The sequence below is a fragment of the Vulpes lagopus genome, chromosome 10 (genome assembly GCF_018345385.1).
Source record: "Vulpes lagopus strain Blue_001 chromosome 10, ASM1834538v1, whole genome shotgun sequence".
In the NCBI taxonomy this organism is placed as follows: domain Eukaryota; kingdom Metazoa; phylum Chordata; class Mammalia; order Carnivora; family Canidae; genus Vulpes; species Vulpes lagopus.
Window position 1 is genome coordinate 100376414 of NC_054833.1, and position 17517 is coordinate 100393930.

Sequence of the window (17517 nt, forward strand, 5' to 3'; positions counted from 1 at the left end):
CTCATGACCCCAAGATCATGAGCTGAGCTGAGCTGAAATCAGGAGTCAGATGCTCAACCGACTGAGCACTCAGGCACCCCTAAACTGTTGTCTGTATGTTGAGCATTTCCTTTATTTCATTGTCTTTGTGCTATTCCATTTTAGCTTAATTCTTGTCACTTCTTCACACAATTCTAAATCCCCAGTCCTTTGCTTCTTTGATGGTCCCTTTCTCTCCTCCTCCAGCCCCTGGACTGTGGACTCCTGTTTCATATTGACTATGCTTCCTTAAGCTTTTTGCTCACTCTAAACTGATATTTCCTTTTGGGGCATCCTCGTACATGCTGGGCAACAAATGAGTTAGTTATCCTTTAGTCCTGTTGTTTGGACAAAATAATTGTTTTTTTTAAAAAATGTGACAGCTTGACTGAAGTTTCAGTATTTTTGGGGTCACTATTGTTAACAATGGGTTAAAAATTTTAAAATGAAAAGTAAATTGATTTTTCATAATCACAAATATATATCTTTGCCAATATTTTCCCAGCCAGCCTCATGGGGGCTTTTTTTGTTGTTTTATTAGCCTTCCCTAAGAAGAGCAATAGAATGTTAAGACCGCCCATGGGGGTTCTTTTTATTATTATTATTATTACTTCAGGACCTTTCTTTAAGATAGATCATCTCACTTTTAGCAAACATCATTAATCCATTGAATCCATTTTTGATTACTTAATAGGTACGAGTGCTGGGATACAGGTCACTTAAGACAAGGACCTTGTCTTTTCTCGAATCTGCAGTCTCCCTTTTTTCATTAAGTTTAAAGCCTTTGATAGAACTTAAATATGACCTAGAGGGGTGGATGTTTTAAAGAGCAATTTCCTGAAGTATGATTTATACCCTACCTGAATCCTTAGTGTATTATTTGGCCACTGACATCCAAAGTAGGAAACAACTGCTAACAAAATATATTGTCTTATAGTATCTCCATTCTAAAAGTATAAAGTGGCCAACTATCACTGCATAGAATATTGACTCTTGGTCTTTATCCGTAGCAGTTAAATTTGTAACTGGGTTTCTAGATCTTTGAAACTAGAAAAGGTTGACATGTAATGCGGGAACAATATTCAGTCCAAAAGGGGACACCACCGGGCCTTTATCTCTGGCTTCTTCTGGCTTCTGAGAGAGAGGAGTCCCTAGTTTAGGGAGTTGGGGGCAGCTCTGAGTGTGTCACACTAGCCTCCCCAGGGACTTGAGGCCTTTCCTGTCCTTCCCAGACCTAGAGGATGCCTCAGTGCATCCTCAGGCTCCATTCCCTTCTGGTAGGCCACTGGGTCTCTGTTCCCTCCTGTCTACCCTCATTTCCTGCATGAGCCAGGAAAGGGCTCTGATCTCCCGGAAATGCCCATTCTCAGGAAAGCCTCCCATGTTCTCCCACACTCCTCACCCTTTTCCCTCATCTTGTTTTTTCTCCTAGAACCCTTTTTTTTCTTCATATTTTGCCCAAAGGAATATTGCATACCCATTTGTAATCTTGTCTTATCCCCGCTCCCCCATTTAACTGGAAGTCCCATGAGACCACGGCTCCATCTTGCTCACCACTGTTGGAGTCAGAACATTGCGTGTGTTCAGCAACTCAAGATGCTTCACACATTCCGCAAATAAACAGATGGCTCCTTTTGTAGGTGCTGGGTTTGGATTTTTAAACCATAAAATGTATTTATTTGGTCAGACTCCAATGTTTTCTGTCAAACCCAATCCAAAAAGGAATATATTTCTTCCTTAATAGCTAGTGCTGCAAAATTCTTGTTTCATTTTGAAGAATTATTCTAGATTTTTGTCCTTGTCACTCTTGAACTGAAAAAGAGAGGATCATGTGGCCTCAGTGTTTGTCCCAATATGGGAAGACAATTCTTATTTTTTTAGTGCTTTCTCAACACAGAAGCTTTCACTGTGCCTTTGAGTTGCCTTAAGGTGCTCAGGAAACAGGGAGAATAGAGAAAAAGCTTCCCAACCGGTTGGTCCAGTTAAGACACTTAAGTGGCTTAAGCCTTTGATATTAGTCTAACCAAGTTAGGAAGTTAGTAAGGCAGGAGGGCTTTCATGGATAAATCATTGCTCCCACCCCCACCCCCCACCTTAACTGTTCACTCTGCTGGGGACTGTAAATGGTGTCCTTTGTCTTCAGGCATGTAGAAGAGGTGGGGGCACTAGAAGGCCAGGGTTTACCTAGGAGGGACCCAGGTCTTCCTGTGCTTCCAGCTGAGATTTCTTCACAGGGTGGTCATGAAGTTTAAATAAAGCATCCCATGGAGTGTTCCAGGCTTCACAGCTCGACTTCAGAAAGAGTGCCTGGATTTTATGTATTGGACCTGTCGCTTCCCACCTCCAGTGTCCTCCGCTGTGGAGGGAGTGGGTGCTGGCGCATCCCCGCACGCCTCCGGTCAGAGATTCTTTCATTCACTCACTCCACAAACATTTATAGACTAATAAACAAATGTTGATTGGCTGATAACATGTGACACACAGCAGGGATGCCAGTGTGGCTTCTGCTGTCACAGAGAATTATGTTAAATTACATGTCCCTGGTGATGGGGAGAGGATGGCATTTTGTTTGCTTCTGTCGTTGTAGAGAGACAAGAGCAAAGAACTGTGGCCTCAGAGAATTTGGAAGTGGGGCTGGGGGGAAGTGGGGCCATTAGTGAATTTTCTTTGAGGGGAAGGGTGACAAAGTGGTGAGCACCAGAAAGCCAAGCAAGTCTATGGGAGCAGGAGATCATAGGCAAAGAAAAAGTATGCAAGAGTTTGTGGGGGAGGGAAAAATAATTTTCCCTCTACCCTACTAAGTACTTGGCTCACCCCCCTGTAATAGAAGACAGATCAACGGGAAAAAACAAAGATGATTAATAACATGGAAGGGACCCAGGAGAACTTTGGTATCTCTCCAAAAGGGCACAAGACACCACCTTAAATACGATCTAGATAAGAAGTTGAGAGGGACAGTTAGGGGAACTAATCAGGCCCAGTGCAGTCAGCAAGAGTGTGATTGTGATGCAGAGTTAAGTCCACACCTCTGTTGAGTAGTGTCTCCAGACCTTTGGTCATCCCCCTAGTCCTGGTACACAGAGGGAGACACTCTTATAAATGGAGATTTCCTTTATAAACATAACTGTCTCCTACAGAAAGATAACTTCTCGGGGCATCTGGGTGGCCCAGTTGGTTAAGCCTCTGCTTTCAGCTCAGGTCATGATCCCAGAGTCCTGGGATCCAGAACTACATTATTGGGCTTCTCGCCCCACAGGGACTCTGCTTCTCTCTTTCCCTCTGCCTGCCACTCTGCCTATTTGTTTGCACGCACCTGCATGCTCTCTCTCTCTCTCTCTTAAGTAAGTCTTTAAAAAAAAGGAGGGGGGTAACTTCCCTAGGCTTTCAGAGCTTCTCCTGTATGGGCTGAGTCTTAAAAATAACCAGCTTAAGATAATCCTTGTGCCAAAGAGGCATATTTTGGGGTGGCAAATTCTGCTCACCTTCAAGTAAGAGCACATAGTAGATCTAAGAAGTAAAATGTCTTGTTTTGAATGGTGAGGAGAGAGGGAGAGGGGATGGTTAAACCGCCCAGCTCCACCTGGGGCAGGTTATACAGGGATCTGTGGGCCAAGGAGAAGGGGCTTGGATTTGAGATCAATACCCGAGTGCATGGAATGAGTTCATTATGTGGGACAAAGAGACTATATGTGAGGAGGCTCACATAGGAGATGGCTTGGGGAGACTAAACAGAAAGTATCCAAATGAGGAAGGGAAACCCTACCAGCATGGCCCTGGGCTGGGTGGGAAGGGCAGGTTACTCTGAGATCCAGCCTGAAGATATGATGGACAGGATTCCTAGATTGTGGGATTTTACTCAACTGAATGTTTATCTTGCCAATCAATTTCTCTTCTCCTGTAATCTCCAGGAGAACATGAATGTGAACTGTTCTGTTGACATGTTGTGTGCCTCTGTTCTTTATGCCAACTCCTAGACAAGGGCTGCTATTGAGGTGCTCAGTGTGAGTTCACCGAGCCAAGCAAAGCATCTGTCTGTTCCCTGGTTCTAGATAATAGGTCAATGCTATAAGTCAACAAGACAATCTTTCAGAAGGCAGCATCCTTCTGAAGGGGGAGGAAGGTCAAGGCCAAACCACATATTCTGGGACTTATTTTAGGAATGAGAAGCTGAATCCTAACATAGGGCCCAAATTAGGCCTGAGCACAGAGCCCGTCTGCTGCAACCCCTGCACTCCATTGGGTGGATTAGGTGCCAGCGCCTCCATGTTCCCATAGTAATCTGCTCTCAGCCTGACACCCCCTTGGCATTTGGTACCATCCTTAAATTTTTAGGTGTCTGGCTCCCCAGCAGAGCACATCCTCTGTTTGTGTAACTCCTACACAGTTGTGTGCCTTGCACCTGATACCCAGTGAGTGTCGATTCAATTGGCGCATCATCCTCAACCACCCAGACTGCTGTAGGTGAGAGTGTATAAAGGGCTCCTACAATGGTTATTCTATCTCCCCTTATAAAGTAGTCAGGGAGGGAAGGATTCCTCCCCTTTTGCTCATGAAGAAGGGGAGGCCTAGAAGACGGGCTCATGAAACCCTTTGTGCATTGATAGTCCTTGGAGCAGTTCAGAACAAAAGTTCTGATGCATGAATCATGAGGAAAAAGATCTGGATTTTGATGGTATGCAGTTCTGCTTGGGAGTGAGGGAGTCTGTGTGCCTCTTGGATCCCTGCGTGTTTCTGATGTTCGGCAAAGTTTAAGAGTTGCTGGCCCAGGGGTCCCTGGGTGGCGCAGCGGTTTAGCGCCTGTCTTTGGCCCAGGGCGCAATCCTGGAGACCCGGGATCGAATCCCACATCGGGCTCCCGGTGCGTGGAGTCTGCTTCTCCCTCTGCCTGTGTCTCTGCCTCTCTTTCTCTCTCTCTCTGTGACTATCATAAAAAAAAAAAAAAAGAGTTGCTGGCCCACATAAGTGCTTCTCAGGGCTTCACAGACATGTGAATCCTGTGGGGATCTAAATAAAATGCAGCCTCTGATGCCACAGATCTGGAGTGAGACCTGAGTCTGCATCTCTGACAAGCTCCTGGGTGGGCTGAGACTGCACACCAACAGACCACACTTGGTATCCCGGGGCCTGGATGTCCAGAAACTTCGGAACCAAATGCAGGAAGAGAGAGGATGGAGATGTGGAAGGGAGAGTGGGGTGTGCTCCAGCTGAAATATCAGGTCCAAATATATACACTTTATGCCACAAACTCGGAAAGCGAAATTGTGATTGGATGGGCTGGCTGAGTCATGGTCATCTCCATGGAGGGGCCCGGGCTGCGCCATCGAGAGACAGATCTGCTAAGTGGAGGAGAGAGAGCGAACAGGGACTTCTACTACCTCCGCTTCGACCTCAGTCTGTGTGTTCTAATTGATGAAATTCTTCTTCCCAGCTTATTTCTTAACTCAGGCTGAAGAGCCAGTGGGTGGGACACCTGGGTGGCTCAGCTGATTGAGCACCTGCCTTTGATTCAGGGTGTGACCCCAGGGTCCCGGGATCAAGTCCCATGTTGGGCTCCCTGCAGGGAGCGTGCTTCTCCCTCTGCCTGTGTCTCTGCCTCTCTCTCTCTCTCTCTCTCACACTGTGTGTGTCTCATGAATAAATAAATAAAATCTTAAAAAAAAAAAAAAAGAAACAGCAGACATGAGAAACTCTCTGAAAACCAAGTAGAAGTTACCGTTTTACATTCATGAGGGAAATCTCCATTTTGGGGGTGCCTCCCCCTCTGTGCCAGGACCAGGAGGGTGATCAAATCTCTGGCAACTTGTCTGGGCAGAAGGCCAGGACGTAAATCCGCACATCAACCATATCTCTTTTTTCTGTGCTTTTCCTGGTAGCTTGCATGACTGCCCTTCTCCCACCCCCATCGCCTTCAACATCTTCTTACATCTTTAGCTGGAGACAGTATTTATAAGGTGGTGTCTGGGTCCCTTTTGGGGAGTTACTCACTTTTCCTGGATGACTCCCATCTCTACGAAAGATATACATGTTATTATACCTCTGTTTGTTTTTCTCTTGTTAATCTTTTATTACAATGGGGTCTGAGCCAAGAACCTAGAAGGATAAAGGGAAAATTTTTTCCTTCCCTACGATGTCAGTGCTCGCTTTCCTACTTCCTACCTTAGCCTCTGTCTTGTCCTCCGTAAAATGGGGATAAAACATGTAACTGCTAATGGTACATAGAAAATACCCGTCAATTACTTAGCACAGTGCCCGCACCCAGGAAGTGGCCAGTAAACAGTTGTTGAAAATCACCACGTAAGAGGAGGCCTGGAATCGTTCATGTTTTCTGTGTGTTTGGCTTTTTAGTCAGGTCTAATAAGGACGCAAAAAAACGAATTCCTCATCTCACCGTTACCTCAGCTGCTGGCCCAGGAACATAACTACAGCGCACCTGCAGGACACCATCCTCACGTACTGTACAAAAGGACGGCCGAGGAGAAGGTCCACCGTTGCCATGGCTACCTGGACTCCAGCGGACGTTCTTCCGGTCACTCCCCAACTCACACTCCCCGCACATCTCGGAGTCAAGAAAGAGAGCATCACCACCCAAGGTTGCAAAAGCAGCATTTTTGTGGACGACGCAAGAAATGTATGTAAGGAAACTTTTTCTTATTCTGTTCTCAATGCGGGGCCCTCCGTAGGCTTTCTTGAGTGTAATTGGGTGTGCTGACTTTGCAGGTTAAAATTGGGGCTACCCTGGGCATCCCTTGAAATCAGTCTTGGAGATGGACCAATATTCATCCCTGTCAGGCAAAAACTGGGCGACCAATTCTCAATTCTTCTAGGTTATACTAGGAAAGATTTTGATATGCTTTTGTTGGTTTTCATTTAGCATCTCCTATGTTTTAGTCTTGGGTCCCCATATTATCTCTGTTTCTGTGCTCATGAGAAAGGTACTGAGTCTTCCAATGATGAGAGAAATCAGAGGTGGATCCTCAGGTGTGGTTGGATGTTTGTTCCTTTTAAGCTCTTGAAGGAGAACTTAACAGGAAATGAGAACATTGGCACCTACATGGAAGTGACACTGAGATAGATACAGGGCCCCTTGGGCATGATTTGTGACCCAGCCATGGCATTCTGCACTTTGTAGACCAGTGGTGTCTAAGAGAAATAAATGTCAGCCCCCCAAATAGTTTTAAATGTTCTACTGGCCGCATTTTTTTAAAAAAATTAAAGATAGGAAATTAATTTTAATAATATATTTAACCTGATATACAAAATATCTCAACATGCCATCACTATACCAAATTATGAATCAGGTATTTTATATTAAGTTTTGGAAATCTAGTATTTGTTTGACAATTAGAGCACGGTTTTAATTTAGACAACAAATTTTCATCAGAAATAATTAATTTGTATTTGGGTTTCATGAAATTGAAGTTTGGAAGTGTAGATTTACATATTCAGGTTCTCCCAAACTCCCTTGTTTTCCAATAAGTGCAGCAAGTATTGCTTTCTTACTTTAAATCAAAATGAATTAAAATTAAAATTAAAAATTCAGTCTCTTCAGTGGCACCAGCCACATTTTAAAGGCTCAGTAGCCATAAGGGCAGGTGAGTGCCTGGTTGGACAGAGCAGCCAAATGGTGGTTCTACCCAAGGAGAAGGGGAATGGATATCCCTGAGCAGTTGATGGGGAGCAACAATGAAATACCATGTTTCTAGCATTTTAATTGGTCTTTGGGGATTTGGGGTGTTAACAAAAATTTCCTCTTTAAGGAGCATCTATTTGGCATGGATTTATAATAATAGTGATATTCATAGTGACAGTGATATATATTTGATAGGAGATATCAAAGCTAATATTTAAAGCAGGCTTCAGATTGGTATTATGGATATTAGACTCCTTTCATTGAGAAACTGAGACTTAGGTCACTTATCAAAGTGGCCAACTTGAGGCTTTATATCTAAACTATGTAATTTGATCTTTTAATTTCACTCTATGGAGAGCTATCTTGACTTCACTATTATGACTCTACTAGTTGTTGAAGTATTAAGATAACTCTGTTAGTATCACATTTCCAAATGCCCTATTGCCCCCCAGCAATCCTTGGACTTGTCCCTCTCCATTAACTGAAGGGATTATGCCTGGGGCCCAACATCCTGAGACTTCCAAGCCTCTTCCTAAAGGCCATGGCCAATATCCATTCTGTTAAGGTGGTGCCTGCACCTTACCTATTATGAAGTATTTCATATTTTAAATATCAGCGCTAACTATGCTATTTCCCCCCAAACGAGTTCAATATTAGGTCAAAGAGTCCTTATTGACCACTTATTTTGTGCTATATTCTAGCTTGTGTCGATGAAACAAGGATATTAGACATGGACAGTGTTCATTTCTGTAGGACGTATATTCTAAATTTTATTTAGAAAATAATATATAAAGTGTCATCATGAATTCAGAGGCAAAGGGTAACGTCTACTTCTGCAGTGTTTTATTTTATTTAGAATAAAATAAAATGAACATTTTCTGTTTTTAAAGACTATTCCAGCAAAATTGATTTTTGTCGACCTGTTATACCAACTAGATTTGTAGTTTGGGTGTGTGTGTGTGTGTTTACTCATTAGAGTATTTTTGAGTTATTGTCTATTCATCTACCAACTTGTTTGAATGAATCTTTCTCAACCAAAAACTAGGTACAAAGCCCCAGGACAAGCACTGAAAGCATCGTTTATCAGTAGATCAGTGAAGTGTTGGTTACAGACTCTCTCCCTGCCTTGTGTAGATTTCTTTCTATCTCACTCAGCTGTTCTCCACTGGTAATCCCTTCCAAATGCTCTTATGTTCGTTGTAGATGCCCCTAAGCCTCCCACGGAGGATACCTATCTCAGGTTTGATGAATATGGGAGTGCAGGGCGACCCAGAAGATCAGCTGGAAAATCACAAAAGGGCCTCAATGTGGAAACTCTTGTGGTAGCAGACAAGAAAATGGTGGAAAAGCATGGCAAGGCAAATGTCACCACCTACATTCTCACAGTCATGAACATGGTAAGGGAGTTTGCCAGGACTCCGATGCTACTCGTCCTCCAGAACAGCTAAAAATTAAGAGTATTGGGATGCCTGGGTGGCTCAGCGGTTGAGTGTCTGCCTTCAGTCCAGGGTGTGGCCCCGGGGTCCCAAGATCCGGTCCTATGTCAGGCTCCCTGCATGGAGCCTGCTTCTCTCTCTGCCTGTGTCTCTGCCTCTCTCTCTGTGTGTCTCTCATGAATAAATAAATAAAATCTTTTTTAAAAATGGAATGGTTTAAAAAATTAAAGAGTATTTCCTTGTGTGGATTGAATAGCAGATATAGCCACATTATTTTATTGGAAAAAAATGAATTTTGAGGAGATTGGCTTCATATGTACATATATTTGGTGAAGTTGAGGCCTGTATACTTATAAATATGTCTGATTGATACACAGAGTTTTGGGAATTTTAAGATTTACTTTATTTTTGTTTGATTTTGATTGTTCCGACAGGTTTCTAGCCTATTTAAAGATGGGACCATTGGAAGTGATATAAACATTGTTGTGGTGAGCCTCATTCTTCTGGAACAAGAACCTGTACGTGCCATACTTCACTTATTTCTTAATTCATTCTACCATTCAGGATCTACTTATTGAATACCTACTATGTATTGATCCATGAATTAGTCATTAGAAATTCCAACTTAAAAATATGCTGATCCTATCCTCAAAGAAAGTAGAATGTAATAGGGTTGTATATTCAAACAATGAAAACATCACAAAATAATTACATATATGTGCGTGTATATATGACACACACACAATGACATATATATACATATATAGTATAAATGTTACATTCTATATAAAAATACAAATATTATGTAGGCTTTACAGGGAAGGTGCCTTTGATATCAGATTTAAGGGTTAGTTGAATTTTGCACGTTGGATGTCCTGGGTACTTTGCAGGTAGATGCAGAAGGATATTTTGAAAATATACAGAATATAAGTTATCAGAAGATTCTTGTAGTAAACATACTGTTTCCCCAACACCATCTTAGTACTGCAGAGAATAAATAAGGAATATTTAACTGCCCTTGAATCGATTACCTTGAAGTGTAGGTCACAGGCACAGAGTAAATTATAAAACCAGAACATATAATAAAGTGTTAATTGCATGGCACCCGCTGCTTTGTAGTGTTTTGATGCTGAAACTGTATTTTTCTGAAGTGGAGACTACCACAGGTTTTTAAGTCCCCTGTGGCTTCTCCTCTTCATCTGCAACCCCAGTAATTAATGTACAAAGCAAAGAGTCAGAGACAAGACAAAAATTAATTGTCCAGGTGTGTAGAGCAACAGAGGTTAACAACCTGTCAGATTGTTCTTGGAATTTTAGAAGGGTAGAAAGGAGAATGTGTGTCATTGGGAGACACTTTTGTCTTTAACCTACCACTTATACCTTGCCCAAGGTCATTGAAGCCAGAGGCATCCTAATTCATGGATAATTAAAGACCTAGTCTAAAAACCCTCAACTTGATCCAAGTCAATAGTTTTAAGCAAAGATTTTTGGTAAATAATTATCTTAAGGCTAGGTCCTATCTTACCCTCTCAGAATCTTATAATTATTTGTTTCTACATCCATTCAGTGAGCTTTCATTTTATTGATTGATGGATGGATTGATGATGTGCCAAGCCCTTTGCTGGAAATTTTGGCATAGGAGTAAATAAGCTGTGGTCACTACCTTGCTTGTACTATTTTGAAGAAGGCATTGCACTTTATCAACAATAACTTATAATTAGGTTCTAAAAGCTATCACAGTTTTATAAAGGTGGTACCAGCATGAGATGGACACAGATATTCCAACTGATGTCAGGTTATTTATTTTTTTATAAAATAGAACTAATCATACAAACTGATACAAATCAGCCAAAACTCTATAGTTACTTGAAATATTGTGAGCATTTACCTGAAATATTTTTAGGTTTTTTTTTTATCAGTTGTCTCCAACCTTAGCTCAAGTGTTTTCCTCCACAGACCTTTCTCCCTAGAAACATGAGGTTTCTGTGTTTGCCTGTACAAATGGAATGATTCAACGTTCTGACTCCTGACAAATTCACCCTCTGGTTTGTGTGGGTTTCCCATAGGGAGGATTATTGATCAACCATCATGCAGACCAGTCTCTGCATAGTTTTTGTCAATGGCAGTCGGCTCTCGTTGGGAAGAATGGCAAGAGGCACGACCATGCCATCCTACTCACAGGATTTGACATCTGTTCCTGGAAGAATGAACCGTGTGACACTCTAGGTATGGTATGAAGGGAGGCTTCTCTCACGCCTGTGAAAACACAGTATGGAAACTTTCAACTGGGTGGGTGGCCCTTAAGACCCTTAATAAGAAGAAACATCATATTTAAATTGTGGGGTAGTATCTTCACTCAGCCCTGTGGTGAATATTGTTCTATTTAACCAAAGTCAAGGTAGAATGGTGAGCTTCATTTCCTTTATTTGTTTTGGGTGTTTCTTTATGAACTCTATGGGATGATCATTGAGGTAAATTGTTTAACCAGAAAAATTGTGGTTTGTTCCATAAGCATGAATGCAGCTGGGTAGCTGAATAGAATTAGACTGATCACCATAGTGTATAACTGTGCCCCTAGGTAGCATAGCAATGCATCCGTTAGAAGGTTACTTGACTTTTAAGGGACTCAGCTGTTCTATATTAACCTAAGACACTGAGTAAGGACTATATCTTCTACATTTATACTATGTTTTCTAGTATATTCCATTGCATACATTAGGAACTGAAGAAATTTTTTTTTTGGTGAATTAATGATCATCTAGATCAGTGGTGATGATGGCAGTGGTGGTAATGATGGTGTCACTGATGATATGTGCCAATACATTAAGTTTCTCAGATCATCCCGTGGACCTCATAGCAGCAAAATGGATTCAGTCAGTCTACAAGTATGCATTTTATACTGACTGGGTCCATATCCTTGTTCTGCACATGAGGACCCAAAACTGGGAAGAAAGACCTGTACCACTATCATGTGATTCAAGATAGAATCAGGTACTGGCTGAGATGATTTGATAGCTGCTCTTTGAAGGATGTGGTTTTGGGTTTTTTGTTTTGTTTTGTTTTTAAGATTTTTATTTATTTATTCATGAGAGACACACAGAGAGAGAGGCAGAGAGACACAGGCAGAGGGAGAAGGAGAAGCAGGCTCCATGCAGGGAGCCTGATGTGGGACTCGATCTCCGGTCTCCAAGATCAGGCCCTGGGCTGAAGGCAGCACTAAACCACTGAGCCACCTGGCCTGCCCAATGATGTGGTTTTTGAAAACATATTCACATTATAGTGAATATGAGAAAAATGCACTTAATCTGTTCACATTGTTCAGGCCTTTTCATGTTGTCTGCATCAGGAAAAGACCAGGATATATGTTCTCTTAGGAAATATACCTTGAGCTTTGATGCTAACAGCACTGTTAAGTGGACATTTTGCATCAGTTTAACTTAGATGAGGCCTATAAATGTCCTGCAGCTTCTTATTCTATATGCAAAATGGAAATTACAATACTCATACTGAGTTCACAGGGCTGTAAGGAGGATCTGTTGATGACAATATTTTTTAAAAGGCAAGAAATGTTAAATACTATGTTTATCTATCAGGGCAGGACAAATAATCATATGCCTATAATACTTTTCTACAAAAACATTAAGTACATTAATCAAACTAAAACTAATTGTGTGAATCAGTTAAACTAAAACACTACAGAACATTTTGAAGCCATAAGAAATGATCAGGTATCAGTATATGTGCCCTTTGGCCTAACATTTGAAATTGCTCTCTCAATAGGATTTGCCCCCATCAGTGGAATGTGCAGTAAGTACCGCAGTTGTACCATCAATGAGGATACAGGGCTTGGCCTGGCCTTCACCATCGCTCATGAGTCAGGGCACAAGTGAGTGACCCCTGGATTCACTACTTTACATGAAATTGGTTGGGTGATTCATTGGCATCCCTCTAATGGTTATTGTTAATCTAGTTAGAATAGATAGGCTAGATCTTGGGTAAAGCTTAGAATAATACCTGACTATAAGAAGGGTTGATAAAGGCCAGTCATTGTGACTAATGTTTTTTTTTTTTTGAAAAAACAAAACAAACAACAATGTTTCATAGCTGTACAGAATTACCGATGGACTGCAAGTCATCTAATGGACCCTCTGGTCTTTTAGGAATGTCTTCCATGCTGTGCTGCAGTGAAGAGTCTTTTTTAGTTCATTATGCCAAGGAAATAATCATGCAGATGTGTAAATTTCCAGAATGTAATGATACATTAATTGTTCAAAGACTTTCAGTGCACACACTGGATATTCTTGGTAGTTGGTGTCATTGCGTGTACTTAGTATTGTTGTCAGTGGTGTTAGTAAATCTTTCTGAGAATAGAATTTGAAATGAGAAATGAGAAACCTAAGAGTAATGAGTTGAATTTATAAAGCATGTTATCTGGTGCTGAGGCAGTTCTGGAGAGGATTTTCAAACGGTCCTTGGACAGTAGCATTCATATTGAAATAAGCACGCTGCTTTACAAAATGACCTTTACAAAAGACAAGTTCTTTGGATATATGAGTTTAGGAGTGTTTATGTGTGTGTCTCATATTCAGCATTTATATTAAATGCTCATTTTCAGTGCATCTGATTGATCTCTGACTTAAAAATAAAAGCAAAATCATCTCCACAACTATAATTTATATTTGAATATTTTGTATTTTGAATATCATGAGCATATTATATTCAGGAAATTTGAATCCTGTGTATGTGCACAACCACTTTCTTAGCAAGGTACAAATGAACCAATTTTATTGTGAACAGTGGTACAAAAATTCCTATTAGGTACAAGGCCCCTTTGTACAGAGCAGGAAAGAAATACGAATGTCAAACATATGTCTAAATTTATTTCTATACCTATCACCTCCTGACCCTGAACTTCCTTATCACAGTCTCACAATTGAGACTAATAAGAAAAAAAAATTGGTACTTGAAATAAAAGAGTTTGACTATCCCATCATTTTAATTTAACTTAGATATCTTGACCAAAAGTTTCTCACCCTTAAAATATAAAGCAGACATATCATTTGATTTTGTAGGCCAAGACATAGTAGAACAAAGCCCTTAGCATTCTTTAGAATTTTCTCCATAAATTTTACAGTACTATGGTTGACTTTTTTTTAAGGATTTATTTATTTATTTTAAAGAGAAGGAGCGTGCAAGCAAGGGGGAGGGGCAGAGGAGAGGGAGAAAAAGAACTTCAAGCAGACTGTGCACTGAGTACACAGAACCCAACACAAGACTTGATTTTAGGTCCTTGAGATGATGATCTGAGCTGAAATCAAGACTCAGATACTTAATTGACAAGCCACCCAGGCTCCCCTATAGTTGACCCTTGGACAGCATTGGTTTGAACTCTGTGCAGGTCCACTTACATGTAGATTTTTTAAAATATAAATACAATATAGTACTTTAAATCTATTTTCCTTATGATTTTATTAATTTTTTTTCTCTAGCTTACTTGATTGTAAGATATGTAACATGTAACATACAAAACATGTGTTAATTAACTTTAGGTTATTGGTAAGGCTTCCAGTCAACAGTAGGCTATTAGTAGAAGTTTTGAGGGAGATAAAAATTGAACTTGAATTTTCAACTGCAGGTGGGGAGGGTCAGAGCCCTTACCCCTGTGTTGTTCAAAGGTGGGTTGTATATAGTAACTCATTTTTGTCTGTCTTTTTTCTTACAAATTTGATAAATCTGTCTCTCACTTGGGTTCATTGATTGTCAATGCATCTTATTCCTTTGATTATAATTTGGAAAATGGGTTCACAGAAAGATTTCTGTTTTCATCTTTCTATTTCAGCTTTGGCATGATTCACGATGGGGAAGGCAATCCCTGCAGGAAGGCTGAAGGCAATATCATGTCCCCCACACTGACAGGAAACAACGGGGTATTTTCCTGGTCTTCATGCAGCCGGCAATATCTCAAGAAATTCCTTAGGTGAGACAAAATAAAGCCAGGAGTATTCTGAGGGTTGGAGTGGTGACAGCAAACCATGCTCAACAGACGTTTAAAATAAATACTCAGGGGATTGGTGATGGTGATGATGATGATGTTGATGGTGATGATGATGATGATGGTGGTGGTGGTGGTGGTGACAATGATATTGTCATCATTATTGCTATTGAAAAAATACATTGAAAGTCTAATACTGTACTAAATGCTCTGCACATGTTGCCTCATTCAATCCTCATGGCAATCCTATTATGATCCTTATTATCCAGTTGAGGAAGCCGAGTCATAGGGAGGTTAATTGTGTTGCTTAATATCCTACAGCTGCTAAGGTGTAGACTCAGAGTTAGGTGTGCTTCTGTTCCCAAGATTTATGCTTATAACTATCTCCCCTTTATGACCTCCAGACGCTGCTAGATATACTTTCTTACTGTGACTAATTATTTTAATCTGATCAATCAATTCAGTCATAAGAGTATTAAAAATGCTAAAATGCTACACGTGTTCTATAATGAAAGGAATATTGTCTTGCTTAGCTATTTTGTTTGAAATGACCATGAGCTATCTGTGTGTCCAGAACACATCCAACAGGGATGATAGGTATAAAATCTCTTTGGTAACTCAAAACTCCTATATGGCATTAGTAAAATGGAAGTTAGGAAGGTAGCACTATGTGATTCATATTAAATGATGAGCCCAAAGTTGAACTCTTTGAAGTTTCCTCTAATTTTATTTAGCAACCATATATATTTGACCATTGTAATTATAATAGCACTCTAGTTGTTATTATGTATCTCACCATGCTGTGTTGACTCACAAGAACACTTAGGTTCTAATCCCATTTCCCTTTGACCAAATGTTAGGGCAACTAACAAAATTTCTTTGGGAATTCATAATATTGATACCTTTTTTTAACCTGTACTATTGCATATTATTTGCAGATTTTTACAGAATTAGTAATACAGGGAAAGCTGATTAAATGTAAAGATGTTTAACCAAACAATGTCCCAACGAACAGTAAAATATTGACAAATTTTGTTAAGTACGTTTCATCAAATAGAAAATTATTTTGGGGCACCTGGGTGGCTCAGTCAGTTAAGCATCTGCCTTTGCCTCAGGTCGTGATGCCAGGGTTCTGGGATCAGGCCCCACACCCGGGGGGCTCCCTGCTCAGCAAAGAGTCTGCCTCTCCCTCTCCCTCTGCCCTTACCCCACTCATGCATGCTCTCTCACTCTCTAGTGTGCTCTCTCTCTCAAATAAATAAAATCTTTTTAAAAAATTAGAAGGTTGTCTTAATAGTTCTAAATTTATGATCGGGGCTTGAAATTATCTTTTCTATCTCATGTGATAATGGACTCAATAAATATTATAAATCAAGGTCACCTTAATCAGATTGAATTTCCATCATTAATATGATACAGTTAAATGTTTTGGGATGATGATAACAACAGTTGACTTTGAATGCTTAATATGCCTTTTCTTATTGGATCTGTTAAACTCTTATTGGAAGTCATTGTCAATAATGAGGAATATTAGCATTGTTCCTGGTCTCATGATTGACTCAGATTCCCATCTGTCTGCCTCCAAAATCATCCCTAATCACCATGCTATTTTGCCTCTCATTGGTACCATAGTTTAACTATGTAAGTTAAACGGAAGGAAGGTGCCTTTTTTTTTTTTAAAGATTTATTTATTCATTCATGAGAAAGACACACACACACAGGGACAGAGATACAGGCAGAGGGAAAGCAGCTCCATGCAGGGAGCCCAATGTGGTACTTGATCCCAGGACTCCAAGATCATGCCCTGGGCCGAAGGCAGGTGCTCAACCGCTGAGACACCCAGGGATCCCTGGAAGGTGCTTTTAACAATATCCACCATCAAGACTGATTTTTTTCTTAACACATCCCAGTTGAGCAACTTTGGGAAATTATCCTGCTTATTGCCCCAATGCATCCTTTCTCCTGATGCTTTCAAAAGACTTGTTTATTTTTTGCTTATAAAGATTATTTGAGGTAAAGCACATCTTTGACCACTGCCCCATTATTTATAAAAAAAAAAAAAATACAGCATGACTTTCAACTCCATGAAGACAGGTACTGTGTCTGGCTAGCTTATTTTGTATCTTTAGCACTTAGCCTGATGCTTACCACACAGTAGGCACCCAATACAAATTTGTTGAATATTGTCAAGTGAGATTGTTGGGGGATTTCCAAATATATTGACTTTTCCCATCCAGCAGACCAAATCAAACTACTTGGATAGCTCTAATTTCTCGTACCAGGTAAAATCTTCCATAGCTGTGTACATTTCACCCTCTTAGATAGGCTAGGATTCACTCTCTGGGAAAAAAATATATATACATTTTAATTTTAAGTATTACCTATATCTTTCACCATGCTATATTTTTCTTTGCATGAGTGCATTCAGAGGTGTACTGTTT

At 40.5% G+C, this 17517-nt stretch overlaps 1 protein-coding gene across 1 annotated transcript in view; it reads left to right on the forward strand.

Moving 5' to 3' along the window:
* ADAMTS18 (ADAM metallopeptidase with thrombospondin type 1 motif 18) overlaps nt 1–17517 on the forward strand; it is a 135054-nt gene that overhangs the window by 53409 nt on the left and 64128 nt on the right. The window contains exons 4-9 of the mRNA XM_041772137.1: nt 6364–6646; nt 8852–9045; nt 9519–9602; nt 11151–11310; nt 12865–12970; nt 14924–15061. Of these exons, the coding sequence (XP_041628071.1) occupies nt 6364–6646; nt 8852–9045; nt 9519–9602; nt 11151–11310; nt 12865–12970; nt 14924–15061 (965 nt within the window). The remainder of the gene's footprint in view (nt 1–6363; nt 6647–8851; nt 9046–9518; nt 9603–11150; nt 11311–12864; nt 12971–14923; nt 15062–17517) is intronic.